Source organism: Aythya ferina (genome assembly GCF_964211825.1).
Source record: "Aythya ferina genome assembly, chromosome: 1".
Lineage (NCBI taxonomy): Eukaryota > Metazoa > Chordata > Aves > Anseriformes > Anatidae > Aythya > Aythya ferina.
This window is the reverse complement of record NC_140296.1, coordinates 206,218,631-206,233,062: the sequence shown is the minus strand read 5'-3', so window position 1 is coordinate 206,233,062 and position 14,432 is coordinate 206,218,631. Positions and strand designations below refer to the sequence as shown.

Sequence of the window (14,432 nt, the reverse complement as noted above, 5' to 3'; positions counted from 1 at the left end):
ATCCATGAAATTAAAAGCTCCATTTTGGGCAGAAAAACCTCATTTTTCCCTTATGACAAAACCTTGAGCCTTCACTATCACCCGGCTCTCCCGCGCTCCTCATCCTCCAGGGCTTCATCCATGCCCACCGTGGCCACCAGTTGCCTCCTCCTGGTGGCCCTACACGCTCCGGTGTCCCGTCCCCTATATAACTCAGGATGGGGATCCCATTGAACATCTTCTTCTTCCTCCTGCTGCCACAAGTCTCCAGCCTTCATCCTCCTCCTCCTCCTCCGGAGGCTGCTGTCACCCCAACACGAGGGGTGGGCACCGCCTGCACCTCTATTGGGGCTGGGGAGGGGCAGGAGCTCCCTGGTGGTCCCAAACCTCGTCCCCAGGGGGTCCCAGAAGCTCCCGAAGCGTTGGGACATGGGGTGCCACCACCCCATCGCATTTTGGGGGCTGTTGTGGGGGGCACCCAGCAGGAGGACGCAGCGATGGGACCCCCCCACTGCTCACAGTTCTTCCTCTTGGCCTGGTGGATGTCCCCCAAAAATGGGGCTGGGAACTGGGTGTCCCCAAAAATGAGGCAGGGAGCTGTGGGGTCCCCAAGGGAAAGGCCAGGAATTTGTGGGGTGCTCTCGGCCTTCCCGTTCCAGTGGCAGTGGGGTGGGCACCATGAGGACAAGGGAGGGGGGCACAGCTGGATGGGGAAACATCTGGATGGGTGCAGGGATGGAGCCGAAAGTGCACAGCTGGGGATGGGGGCATATTTGGGGGGGTGCACAGTTGGGGGGGGCAGATATGGGCAAGGAGGATCAGGGCAGGGCACGTTTGGGGCACATCTGGATGGGCAGAGAGGGCAGGGCACATCTGGATGGGGTGGGGGCACATCTGGTTGGCTTAGAGAACATCTGGATGGGGTGGGGGCACATCTGGATGGGGTGGGAGCACATCTGGATGGGTTGTGAGCACATTTGGGGTGGGCACATCTGGATGGGGTGGGGGCACATCTGGATGGGCACATCTGGATAGGGTGGGATCACATCTGGATGTGGTGATGCACATCTGGATGAGGCACATCTGGATAGGGTGGGATCACATCTGGACTGGACGGATGCACATCTGGATGGGATGGATGTCCATTTGGATGGGGTGGGGGCACATCTGGATGGTTTGGGGGTCACAGACACCCAGATGGGTGTGGGCACATCTGGATGGGTGGGTGCACATCTGGATGGGGCACATCTGGAGGGTCCGGGGCACATCTGGACTGGATGGATGCACATCTGGACGGGATGGATGCCCATTTGGATGGGGGTGGGGGCACATCTGGATGGGTTGGGGGTCGCGCACACCCAGATGGGTTTGGGCACATCTGGACGGGTGGGTGCACATCTGGATGGGACACATCTGGATGACCTGGGGCACATCTGGACTGGAGGGATGCACATCTGGATTGGGATGTGGGCACATCTGGAAGGGACGAATGTCCATTTGGATGGGGGTGGGGGCACATCTGGATGGCTTGGGGGTCGCGCACACCCAGATGGGTGTGGGCACATCTGGATGGGCGGGTGCACATCTGGATGGGTGGGTGCACATCTGGATGGGGCACATCTGGAGGACCTGGGGTCACATCTGGATGACCTGGGGCACATCTGGGGGGGCAGCATCTCCTCCTACCCCCCCGGCGCGACCGCTCCGGGCCGTTCCGTGCCGCGTCTCCACCCGGTTCAGCACCACCAGCAGCACCAGTAGCACCAGTAAGAGCAGCAGCAGCATCACCAGCAGCAGCAGCAGCAACGCCTCGGGGCCGGGGCTGGGTCCAGGAGCGGGGCCGGGGCCAAACGGGCGGAGCCGGGGCCGGGGCGGGTCCCGCTGCCTCCGAGCGGCGCCGGGCGGGCGGCAGCCGGGACGCCGCGGTGAGGGGCGAGGGGCTCGGACCCCCCCTGCCCGGGGAATGGGGGAAACGGGGGAACCGGGGGGGAAAGGGGGAAAAAGGGGAAAAAGGGAGAAAGGGGAAAAAAAGGGAAAAAATAGGGAAAAAAAGGGGAAAAAGGGAATAAAGGGAATAAAGGGGGGCGGGGACCCCCGTGCTTCCCAGGGAGCGGGGAGGGGCTAAGGGGGGGCTGCAGCTGTAGGGCCTGCCCTAGAGCTGCCCCACGGCCTGCCCCATAAATAGCCCGGGCCCCTGTTCTAGACCTGCCCTATAGGGCACCGGGGTCCTGTGCTATTATTGCCCCACACCCAGCCCTATAGCTGCCCCACACCCGGCCCTATAGCTGCCCTGAAACCCTGCCCTATAGCTGCCCCACACCCGGCCCTATAGCTCCCCTGGACCCCAGCTCTATAGCTGCCCCACACCCGGCCCTATAGCTACCCTGGATCCCTGCCCTATAGCTGCCCCACACCCGGCCCTATAGCTGTCCCACACCCGGCCCTACAGCTGCCCTACACCTGGCCCTATAGCTCCCCTGGACCCCAGCTCTATAGCTGCCCCACAGCCCACCCCAGCCCCATAACCACCCTGGACCCCTACCCGATAGCTGCCTCACACCCTGCCCTAGAGCCGCCCCAGTCCCCTGCCCTATAGCCACCCCACAGCCTGCCCCATAACCACCCAACCCCCTGCCCTGCCCAGCTCCCGTATCCAGCCCCAATTCCCCTCCCAGTCCCCCCCAGCCCCTCCCAGGATCCCACCCGGGGTCACCGACGGGGTGGCCACCCCCCATGTCCCCACCCCTCGCTGCGGCTGGTTTTGGGGGGCTCGGGGACGGGGTTGGGGACGAGGACGTCACCGTCTCCTCCTGGCCACGGCCAGGCAGGGGAGCAGGATGGCGCCGATCCCTGGCACCGTGCTCTGGGCGCTGGCCCCGCTCCTGGCCCTGGCTGGCGCTGACCCCGATCGGGGTTGGGGCACCCACGGGGTCCCCACTGGCTCTGCGGTGACGGTGGCCACAGCTTCAGCCACACCACGTGAGTGTCCCCCCCCCCCAAAAAAAAAAAAAACATGCCCCCCAAAAACCCCTTAATTATCCCTTGGGGGTCTAACGGGGTCTCCATCCTGCCCGCTGCTGTCCCCATCCCCAAAACCAAGCCTCAGGGGGGGTCCCCGTCACCCTAAAGCTCTTTGTCACCGCGGTGCCTTGCAGAGGTCCCCAAAAATGAGGCGCCGGACACGATGGTGCTGGTCTGCGTCCTCACCGCCGCCTTCGTGGCCGTGGCCATCCTGGTGGTGGTCTGCTTCCACTGCGGGAGGCGCTGCTGGGGGACAGCAGGTGGGGACGGGGGGGGCTGGGGGGTGGGATGGGGTGGGGATGGGGTGGGGATGGGGAAAGGGAGGGGATGGGGTGGGGATGGGATTGGGATTGGGATGGGGATGGGATGGGGAAAGGGAGGGGATGGGGTGGGGATGGGATTGGGGACGGGATTGGGATGGGATTGGGGATGGGATGGGGAGAGGGAGGAAATGGGATTGGGATGGGGATGGGATGGGAGTGGGATGGGATTGGGATTGGGGATGGGATGGGATGGGGATGGGATGGGGAGAGGGAGGAAATGGGATTGGGATGGGGATGGGATGGGATGGGAGTGGGATGGGGATGGGATTGGGGATGGGATGGGATGGGATTGGGGAGAGGGAGGGGATGGGATGGGATGGGGATGGGGATGGGGATGGGGATGGGATGGGATGGGGATATGGGATGGGGATATCGGATGGGGATGGGATGGGGATATGGGATGGGGATATCGGATGGGGATGGGATTGGGGAGGGGATGGGGATGGGATGGGGATAGGATGGGGAGAGGGAGGAAATGGGATTGGGATGGGGATGGGGATGGGATTGGGATGGGATTGGGATGGGATGGGGATGGAATTAGGGAGAGGGAGGGGATGGGGATGGGATGGGGATGGGATTGTGGACAGGATGGGATTGGGGACGGAATTGGGATGGGATTGGGGAGAGGGAGGGGATGGGGATGGGATTGGGGATGGGATGGGGTTGGATTGGAGAGAGGGAGGGGGTGGTATGGGGATAGGGACAGGGTTGGGATGCGGTGGGATAGGATTGGGGGTCGGATGGAGATGATGGGGATGGGATTGGGATGGGATTGGGGAGAGGGATGGGAATGGGATGGGGATGGGATGGGATTATGCACGGGAACAGGGACAGGGACCTCCACGGGCGTGACAAAGGGAAGAAGCCAGGGCCGAGCACAAGCCTGGGGCCGGGAACTCCACCAGGCTCAGCTCCCTGTGGGGACACCGTGCCCCGCTCCCTGCCCCGCTCCCTGCCCCGCTCCCTGCCCCGCTCCCTGCCCCATGGGGCTCAACCGAGCCTTGGGGACGGGACCGGGGGTCTTGGGGGGGGGGTCTCAGCACCCTGCTAACCACGGGGCTGCAGACAGAGGAGCAGCAGCAGCAGCAGCAGCAGGAGGAGGAGGAGGAGGAGCAGAAGCAGCAGCGCTGTCCCCGGGGGACCCGAAGCCCCCCAGCTCCTGAGGATGCCCCCGGGTTGCGCCCCCCCCCCCCCAGCACCGTCCGGGAATAAAAGCGCCCGCCCGCGCCGCCCGCGCCTGTCTGCGCCCGCCCGCACCGCCCGCACAAGCCCCGCCCACTGACACGCCCCCTCCCCCTGAGGCCACGCCCACGGACACGCCCCCCCTCCCCGCCGCGCAGCGCGCACCCCGCCCATGGGTCACGTGGGGGGGGGCCTGCTTTGCTGTTTGGCCACGCCCCCTCCGGCGCTCGGGCACGCCCCCTGGGGCCAGGCCACGCCCATGGGGATTGGAGGCACGTGGAGAGACAGGTGGGGGGAGTGGGGGAGGGGAACGTGTGCCAATCCATCCTAATCCTAATCCTAATCCCAGTCCCAGTCCCAATCCCCATCCCATCCCATCCCATCCCCATTCCCATCCAAATCCTAATCCCAATCCCAAACCCAATCCTAATCCCAATCTCATCCCATCCCAATCCCAATCCCAATCCCAATCCCAATTCCATCTCCATCACAATCCCAATCCCAGTCCCAATCCCAGTCCCAATCCCAATCCCAATCCCAATCCCATCCCATCCCCATCTCCAATCCCAATATCAATCCCAATCCCAATATCAATCCCAATCCCATCCTATCCCATTTGATTCCAATCCCATCCCCATCCCATCCCCATCCCATCCCCATCCCAATCCCAATCCCAATCCCAATCCCAATCCCATCCCAATCCCAATCCCAATCCCAATCCCATCCCCAATCCAATCCCATCCCCATCCCATCCCAATCCCAATCCAATCCCAATCCCATCCCATCCCCATCCCATCCCATCCCATCCCCATCCCATCCCAATCCCATCCCATCCCAATCCCAATCCCAATCCCATCCCATCCCCTCTATGGTCACCCCCCATCCACGCCCCCACCCCAGAGCCCCCCACCGCCGTCCCAGTGAGGAGGAGGCTGTGGGATGCAGGAGGGGTCCCGGCCGTCACCAGGGGCTGGGGGCATCCCCCTGGGCCCACATGGGGCCGTGTTTTGGGGTGGGCAAGGGGGGAATGAGGGGAGGTGGCCCCAGGAGCTTCCTGGAGGGTTCCAGGCTGGGGGGAGTGGCTGCAGGCAGCCTGCGGTGGCAACCAGCCTGGGGAGATGGGCCACCAGCCTGGAGGGGTGGGCTACCAGGTTGGAGAGATGGGCCACCAGCCTGGAGGGGTGGGCTACCAGGTTGGAGAGATGGGCTACCAGCCTGGAGGGGTGGGCTACCAGCCTGGGGGGATGGGCCACCAGCCTGGAGGGGTGGGCTACTGGATTGGAGAGATGGGCTACCAGCCTGGAGAGATGGGCTACCAGGTTGGAGACATGGGCCACCAGCCTGGAGGTGTGGGCCGCCAGCCTGGAAGGGTGGGCCACCAGCCTGGAGCCATGGGCCACCAGATTGGAGAGATGGATCACCAGTTTGGAGACATTGGCCACCAGCCCATAGGAATGGGCCACCAGGTTGGAGAGCTGGGCCACCAGCCTGGAAGGATGGACCACCAGCCCAGAGATGCGGGCCACCAACCTATAGGGTTGGACCACCAGCTTGGAGAGATGGGCCACCAGATTGGAGATGTGGGCCACCAGCCCATCGAGATGGGCCCCCAGCCTCGTGGCCTTCAGTTCCCTGCCCCCTGGGGACGGGGCAGGGCCGGTGATGGGTGGGGGGAGAGGCAGGAGCTGGGGGGGGGTCGCACCAATGTTGGTTATGGGTGCGCACCTTGACCCAATGGGTGCATGTGTTGGTCATGGGTGCACACGTTGACCCGATGGGTGGGTGCGGTGGTCTATGGGTGCACGCCTTGACCCTATGGGTGCACGTGTTGGTCATGGGTGCATGCCTTGACTCTATGGGTGCACACCTTGACCCAATGGGTGGGTGCGGTGGTCTATGGGCGCGCGCCTTGACCCTATGGGTGCACACGTTGACCCAACGGGTTCACGCGTTGACCTGATGGGTGCACACCTTGACCCTATGGGTGCACACGTTGACCCAACGGGTGCACGCCTTGACCCTATGGGTGCACACCTTGACCCAATGGGTGGGTGCGGTGGTCTATGGGCGCACGCCTTGACCCTATGGGTGCACGTGTTGACCTGATGGGCGCACACCTTGACCCCGATGGGTGCACACGTTGACCCAATGGGTGCACACGTTGACCTGATGGGCGCACACCTTGACCCAATGGGTGCATGTGTTGGTTATGGGCGCACACCTTGACCCAATGGGTGCACACGTTGACCCAACGGGTGCACGTGTTGACCTGATGGGTGCACACGTTGACCTTATGGGTGTACAAATTGGTCTGGGGGTGCACACGTAGGTCTATGGGTGCATGCATTGACCCAATGGGTGGGTGCGTTGGTCTGTGGGTGCACACGTTGACCTGATGGGTGCACATGTAGACTTGATGGGTGCACGCGTTGACCTTATGGGTGCATTCGTTGGTTATGGGTGCAAGTGTAGACCTGATGGGTGCACACGTAGATCTATGGGTGCACACCTTGACCCGATGGGTGCACGCGTTGACCTTATGGGTGCGTGTGTTGGTTATGGGTGCACGCGTTGACCCGATGGGTGCACACATTGACCCGATGGGTGGATCCGATGGGTGGGCGCAGGTCCACGAGCAGACGCGTGGGGCAGCTGGGTGGGCGCAGAGGGTCCCCCACAGGGGTGCGTAAGCGGTGGGTGCCGGCACGGCCCTGCTGGGTGCGTGGGGCTGGAGGGTGGGTGTCAGATCTGGTGGGTGGGCACACGGTGAGCGGTGGGCAGGCGTCTGGGGGCGGGGCTTCTGGGGGTGGGGCTCCTGGGGGCGGGGCTTCTGGGGGTGGGGCTCCTAGGGGTGGGGCTCCTGGGCAAGGGGCTCCGGCACCGGCACCGGGAGCGGCACCGGGACCTGCACCCGAACGCGCACCCGGACCCGGACCAGGACCCGGACCCGGACCCGTTCAGCCCAGCCCGGCTCCCCCCGGTGCCCCCGGTGCCCCCCGGAGCCCCCCGGTGCCCTGGAGCCCCTCCATGGCCGGCCGAGCCCCCCCCGCCGTGAGCTCAGCGCTGCGCTCCGCGCTCTTCGTGCTCAACCTCCTCGGATGGGTGAGCACCGATCCGACCCCCCCTTTCCCTTTATCCCCCCCCAACACCCCTTTTTGGGGTCCCCGTGGGTTTTTTTGGGGTCCCCCCTCCCCACCCCGTACCGAGCACCGGGACCGAGCGGGGAGGGGGTCATGGCCGTGTCCCCAGGCGGTGCCGCCTCCCCGGAGCATTTTTGGGGGGGTTTAAGGGATTTTGGAGAGTTGGGGATTTTTTTCAGCGGGGATTTCGGTGGGGATTTTCGGGCTTGAAACTGCGTTTTGGGGAAGTTTTTGTTCAAACGGGCATCCCCGCGGCGTCCCACGGGTGACATCCTCGCAGCGTCCCACGGGTGACATCTCCGCGGTGTCCCACGGGTGTCACCCCACGGGTGACGTCCCCACGGTGCCCCCCCCAAGGTGCACCTTCTGCGGCTGCGTCGGGGCCCTAAGGGAGAACATCTGCCTGCTGCAGGCCGTGCGTGTCCCCACAAGGGGGTCCCCAGAAGGGGGTCCCCATCCCGGGGGTCCCTGGGGTGGGAGGACGCTTCGGGGTGTGTCCGGTCCCCATGGGGAGGATGATGTCCCCGTGGGGAGGTGGCTGTCCCCATAAGGAGGACGCTGTCCCCATAAGGAGGACACTGTCCCCATGGGGAAGGGGATATCACCATGGGGAGGATGATGTCCCCGTGGGGAAGAGGCTGTCCCCATAAGGAGGACGCTGTCCCCATCTGGAGGACGCTGTCCCCTTGGGGAAATTCCTGTCCCTATAGGGAAGAGGCCGTCCCCATGTGGAAGTCGGCGTCCCAATGGGGTGGACACTGTCCCCACGTGGGGGGTGATGTCCCCACGGGGAAGCTGCTGTCCTTTTTGGGGTCTTCCCATGGGGAAGTGGCCGTCCCCACGTAGAGGTCACTGTCCCCATGTGGAGGTGGCCGTCCCCATGTGAAGTTGGCGATCCCCGTGGCGAGGTGGCCACCCTACAGGAGGACACCATCCCATGAGGACTCGTCACCTCCGGGCCACCCTTGGGTGCCCGTCCCCGCGGTGCCACCCTCGCCCTCCTCTCTCCCGCAGTTCTCCGTCTGCCTGACCATCATCTTCCTCCTGCAGCTGGCAGCCAGCGCGCTGGGCTTCGTCTTCTCCGACGGGGTACGGCCTCGGGGGATTGGGGGGGGGGACACACAAGGGGACGGGGACCCCCTCCCCGTGATGTCCCCTCGGGTGGCAGCCTCGCCACGTGTCCCCTCGCAGGCGCGCGGGAGGGTGAGCGAGGTGATCAACGCGGCCATCGTGCACTACCGGGACGACCCCGACCTGCAGAACCCGATCGATTTTGGGCAGAAGGAGGTGTGGGGGGACACCGGGGGGGGCTCGGCTGTCACCCGAAATCCACGGGGACCCCCCCCTCTGGGGTTTTCCTAAAGGGGTTTTGGGGTGGTGGCGAAGCGCAGCGTGGGGCAGGGAGAGGTTTGGGGAGGGGGTGGTGCGAGGGGAGCCCACCTGGGCAGCGTTTCCTAAAGGTTGTGTTTGTGTAGGACCTACTAAAAGTGCAGGAGAAGGGTTGGGAGGGGACATGGGGACATAGGGACATGGGGACAGCAGCAATGGGGCGAGCAGGACGTGGCTGGGATCGGGGCCGCTCGCACTCCATCCCCGAGCAGCCACACCAAAGGGGACGGGGACGTGTCCCCAAGCTGCCACAGCAGGGGATGGGGACAGGGTGGCAGCGACGTCCCCGTGACGTCCCCACGATGTCCCCACGATGTCCCCACGATGTCCCCGCAGTTCCGCTGCTGCGGTGGCACCTCCTATAGGGACTGGTCCCGAAACATCTACTTCAACTGCTCCGCCGCCAACCCCAGCCGCGAGCGCTGCTCCGTGCCCTTCTCCTGCTGCCTCCACGACCCCACCGAGGTGAGGACGTCCCCAAGGGGGTGAGGACGTCCCCAAGGGGGTGGAGATGTCCCCAAGGGGGTGACGACGTCCCCAAGGGGGGTCCCCACCACCCCCAGGGCCATCTGTAGGACCAAACCCACCCAGGACGCGTGCGCACCGCTCAGCTCCCGGCGTCGGCGCAACCACCGGGGTCCCTCGGTGCCGGGGACACCGTGCCCCGCCGCGTGCCCCAATGTCCCTAAACCCCCCCCCGGTGTCCCCAACATATCCGTTATTTTTTGGGGAGGTGTCACCTCGGTGGCAACCCCCCCCCGAGGAGCTGGAGGTGGGATGGGGTCGGCTCCAGGGCGCCGGTGCCAGCCCCTGGGAGATGGGGTGGGTTTTTTGGGGGTGGTGGTGGCACCGTGGTGGCGCGGTGGTGGCACGGTGGTGACACTGGTGACACTCTCGCCCCGCAGCTGGTGGGCATGGTGCTGGCCCGGGTGCTCCTCCGGCAGGTGAAGGACCAGGTTTGGTGGCACCACGGCGCCGAATTTTGGCGCTGAGCCCCCGCTGCGTCCCCTGGGATGGGGACAGGGACGGGGACGGCGGGGACGTTTGGTGGCTCCTCGGTCACCCGCGGGAAGAGGCGGCGGTGCTCGGAGGATGGAGCCACGTTGGGGGGGTGTTTGGGGACATCGGGGACATCGGGGGATGCTTGGGGACACTGAGGGAAAATGGGGAACACCTGAGGACATTGGAGACATTTGGGGACACCAGGGGACATCGGGGGATGCTTGGGGACACTGGGGGAAACGGGGAACACACGAGGATACCGGAGACATCTGGGGACACCAGGGATGTTTGGGGACAGTGGGGGACACCTGGGGGACAGTTGGGGACACCTGGGGACATCGGGAGACACCGAGGGATGCCTGGGGACACTGGGGGACACTTGGGGACATCTGGGGACACCTGGAGACACTTGGGGGATGCTTGGGGACATCAGGGGATTCTTGGGGACATTGGGGGACACCTGAGGTCACCTGGGGACATCAGAGGATGTTTGGGGACACTGGGGGACACGTGGGGACATTTGGGGACACCTGGAGACACTTGGGGGATGCTTGGGGACATCAGGGGATGCTTGGGGACACCGGGGGACACTTGGGGACATTGCGGGACACCTGGGGTCACCTGAGGACATCAGGGGATTTTTGGGGACACTAGGGGATGCCTGGGGACACTGGGGGCACTTGGGGGCACCAGGGGAAACCTGGGGACATTGGGGGATGCTTGGGGACATCGGGGATATTTGGGGACACGGGGGGATGCTTGGGCACATCAGGGGACACCGGGGGACACCTGGGGATGCTTGGGGACATCAGGAACATTTGGGGACATCAGGGGACATCTGGGGACACTGGGGGATGACTGGGGACATCAGGGTAGGCTTTGGGACATCGGGGGACACTTAGGGACACTTGGGGATGCCAGGGGACATCTGGGGACATCGGGGGACACCAGGGGACATTGGGGGATGTTTGGGTACACTGGGGGCACCAGGGGAAACCTGGGGACATTGGGGGATGCTTGGGGACACCGGGGGACACTTGGGGACATTGGGGGACAGCTGGGGACATCAGGGGATGTTTGGGGACATCTGAGGACATCGGGGGATGCCTGGGGACATCGGGGGACACTGGGGGACACTTGAGGACATTGGGGATGTTTGGGGACATTGGGGGACACCAGAGGACGTGGGGGGACACTTGGGGACAGTGGGGGATGCTTGGGGACACCAGGGGACACCTGAGGTCACTTGGGGACATCAAGGATGTTTAGGGACACCTGGGGACACCAGGGGACATCGGGGGATATTTGGGGACACTTGGGGATATTTGGGGACACGGGGGGACATTGGGGGATGTTTGGGGACATTGGGGGACATCGGGGATGTTTGGGGACACCGAGGGACACCTGGGGACATTGGGGGACATTTGGGGACATCAGGGGACATTTGGGGACACCGGGGGACATTTGGGGACACTGTGCCACCCGCTGTTTTGGGGACAGTCCCCTCCCCTGCTGTCCATCCGTGACGTCCCCAGGAACACCGGGGGGGGCTTCGCGTCCCTCCCCTGACCCCCAAAAATGTGAATTTTCTCTCCCCCCCCCCCAAAAAAAAAAAGTCTCATTTTCCCTAAATCTCACTTTTTTTTTTGCACCAAGTGGCTTTTGTCCCAAACGGGACTCGTCTGCCCCCAAAATAACTTCCCCTCCCCCCCCCCCCCCAGCAACTTTTTTTCCCAAAAGATCCTCCTCTAAGACATGACTGCCCCCCCCCCCCCCAAAAAAAGGGACTTTTGTCCCCCAGAAGTGTGGCTTTTCCCCCAAAAAAGCAATTTTCTCCCCAAAAATGACTTTTTTCCCCCAAAAAGCAGTTTCTCCCCCCTCAACACCCCCATAAAACGACCTTTTTCTCCCCTTTTTCCTCCCCAAAGTGACTTTGGATCCCCCCCCCCCCATAACTCTTTGCCCATAACCACCACTTTTCACCCCAAAAATGCTGCTCCCCCCCCCCCCAAACTCTTCTCCCCCACACAGCATCTTCCTGCCCCCAAAAATAACCTTTTTTGCCCCAAAGCAGCCCCCATGGGCCCAGTGCCCCCCCCCAACTAACTCTTAGCCCCCCCAAAGTAACTTTTCCCCAAAAAAAACAAAAAGCAACTTTTTCTCCCCAAATAACTTTAATAACTTTTGCCCCCCCCAAATTTGTCCTCCCCCAGAAAAGCAACTTCTGCCCCCCCCAAAAGCAGCTTTTTTCCCCCCAAAACCAGCCTTTTTCTCCAAAGAAGGAACTGCCCCCCCAAAACAACTTTTCTTCCCCCAAAAAACAACTTTTCTCCTCAAAAAGCGACTTCACCCCCCAAAACCCAGCTTTTCTCCTCAAAAACAAGTAATTTCACCCCCCCAAACCAACTTTTCTCTCAAAAAAACAACTTTTCTCCTCAAAAAGTAACTTCAGCCCCCCCCCAAAAATAACTTTTCTCTCCAGAAAAGCAACTTTTCTCCTTAAAAAGTAACTTCCCCCCCCAAAAAAAGGAACTTCTGCCCCCAAAACCCAACTTTTCTCCCCCAAAAAAGTAGCTTCAGCCCCCCAAACCAACTTTTCGTTCCAAAACAACTTTTCTCCTCAAAAAGTAACTTCAGCCCCCCCCCAAAAATAACTTTTCTCTCCAGAAAAGCAACTTTTCTCCTCGAAAAACGTAACTTCCCCCCCCCCAAAAAAAAGGAACTTCTGCCCCAAAATCCAACTTTTCTCCTCAAAAAGTAGCTTCAGCCCCCCAAAAACAACTTTTCTCTCAAAAAAACAACTTTTCTCCTCAAAAAGTAACTTCAGCCCCCCCCAAATAACTTTTCTCTCCAGAAAAACAACTTTTCTCCTTAAAAAGTAACTTCCCCCCCCAAAAAAAGGAACTTCTGCCCCCAAAACCCAACTTTTCTCCCCCAAAAAAGTAGCTTCAGCCCCCCAAACACCTTTTCTCTCCCAGAAAAACAACTTTTCTCCTCAAAAAAAGCAAATTCCTCCCCCCAAAAACCCAGCTTTTCTCCTCAAAAAAGTAACTTGGCCCCCCCAACCAACTTTTCGTTCCAAAACAACAACTTTTCTCCTCAAAAAGTAACTTCAGCCCCCCCCAAAATAACTTTTCTCTCCAGAAAAGCAACTTTTCTCCTCAAAAAAGCAACTTCCCCCCCAAAACAACTTTTCTCCTCAAAAAAAGTAACTTCCCACCCCAAAACCCAGCTTTTCTCCTCAAAAAAAAAGTAACTTGGCCCCCCCAACTTTTTGTTCCAAAACAACAACTTTTCTCCTCAAAAAAAGTAACTTCACGCCCCCAAACCCAACTTTTCTCCTCAATAAAAGTTCCTTCACCCCCCAAGCCCCCTTTTCTCTCCCCAAAACCCCCATTTCTCACCCCAAAAGTACCCCCGCCCCTCCCCACCCCACCCCCCCCGCTCCCTCCAAAACAACTTTTCGGTCCCAAAACAGCGACTTCCCGTCTCCAAAACGCCGCCTTTTCGTCCCGAAAACAAACTTTCCCAACTTTTCGTCCCGAAAACAAACTTTCCGCACCAAATTTTTCCCTGAAAAACAAAAAAAAAAAAACGAACAAAACCCAACAAAACCAAAACTTTTTCTTTCCACACCAACTCCCTTCCCCAAAGCAGTTTCACCCCAAAACCCCCTTTTTCCCCTCAAAACCCCTTTCCTCCCCGAACCCCCCTTTTTCCCCAAACCCCCCCTTTTCCCCCCAAATCCCATTTCCTCCCCAAACTCCCCTTTTTCCCCCCAAACCCTCTTTCCTCCCCCAAACCCAACTTTTCCCCTAAACCCCACTTTTTCCCCCCAAACACCCTTTTCCCCCCCAATCCCAACTTTCCCCCCCAAACCCAACTTTTTCCCCAAAACCCCCCTTTTTCCCCCAAACCCAACTTTCCCCCGAAACACAACTTTCTCCCCCAAACCCAACTATTTCCCTGAAAAAGCACTTTTTCCCCTAAACCCCCTTTCCTCCCCAAATCCCAACTTTCCCCCGAAACAGCACTTTTCCCCCAAACCCAACTTTCCTCCCCCAAAACCCAACTTTCCCCCAAAACACCACTTTTCCCCCCAAACCCACCTTTTCCCCCAAACAGAACCTTTTCTCCAAAACCGACCTTTTTCTGCCGATCCCAACTTTTCTCCAAAACAGAGCTTTTTCCCCGAAACCCAACTTTTTCTCCCCAACCCCCTTTCCTCCCCCAAACCCCCTTTCCTCCCCGAAACCCAACTTTTTCCCCTAAACCCAACTTTCCCCCGAAACAGCACTTTTTCTCCCAAACGGATCTTTTTCCCCCAAACAGAACTTTTTTCCCCAAACCCCCTTCCCTCCCCAAAACCCAACTTTTTCCCCCAAACCCAACTTTT

At 61.1% G+C, this 14,432-nt stretch overlaps 2 protein-coding genes across 3 annotated transcripts in view; both read left to right on the top strand.

Annotated features, from left to right (window-relative positions):
• The window catches only part of SND1 (staphylococcal nuclease and tudor domain containing 1), a 280,994-nt gene extending 266,812 nt beyond the window's left edge, over positions 1-14,182 (top strand). The window contains exon 25 of the mRNA XM_084504489.1: positions 14,172-14,182. The gene's annotated coding sequence lies outside the window, so the exon portion shown is untranslated. The remainder of the gene's footprint in view (positions 1-14,171) is intronic.
• On the top strand, positions 1,876-4,523 carry LOC311420615 (uncharacterized protein). Of its 2 annotated transcripts, XM_084491681.1 has the most exons (4): positions 1,876-1,904; positions 2,804-2,958; positions 3,135-3,260; positions 4,389-4,523. In XM_084491681.1, the coding sequence occupies exons 2-4, from the start codon at positions 2,817-2,819 to the stop codon at positions 4,484-4,486; spliced, it is 366 nt and encodes a 121-aa protein (XP_084347807.1). In that variant the 5' UTR covers positions 1,876-1,904; positions 2,804-2,816; the 3' UTR covers positions 4,487-4,523. The 2 variants fall into 2 exon arrangements, with proteins under 2 accessions (XP_084347807.1, XP_084347806.1); XM_084491680.1 differs by lacking the exon at positions 1,876-1,904 and having other exon boundaries at positions 2,470-2,958.
• Positions 14,183-14,432: the final 250 nt, after the last annotated feature.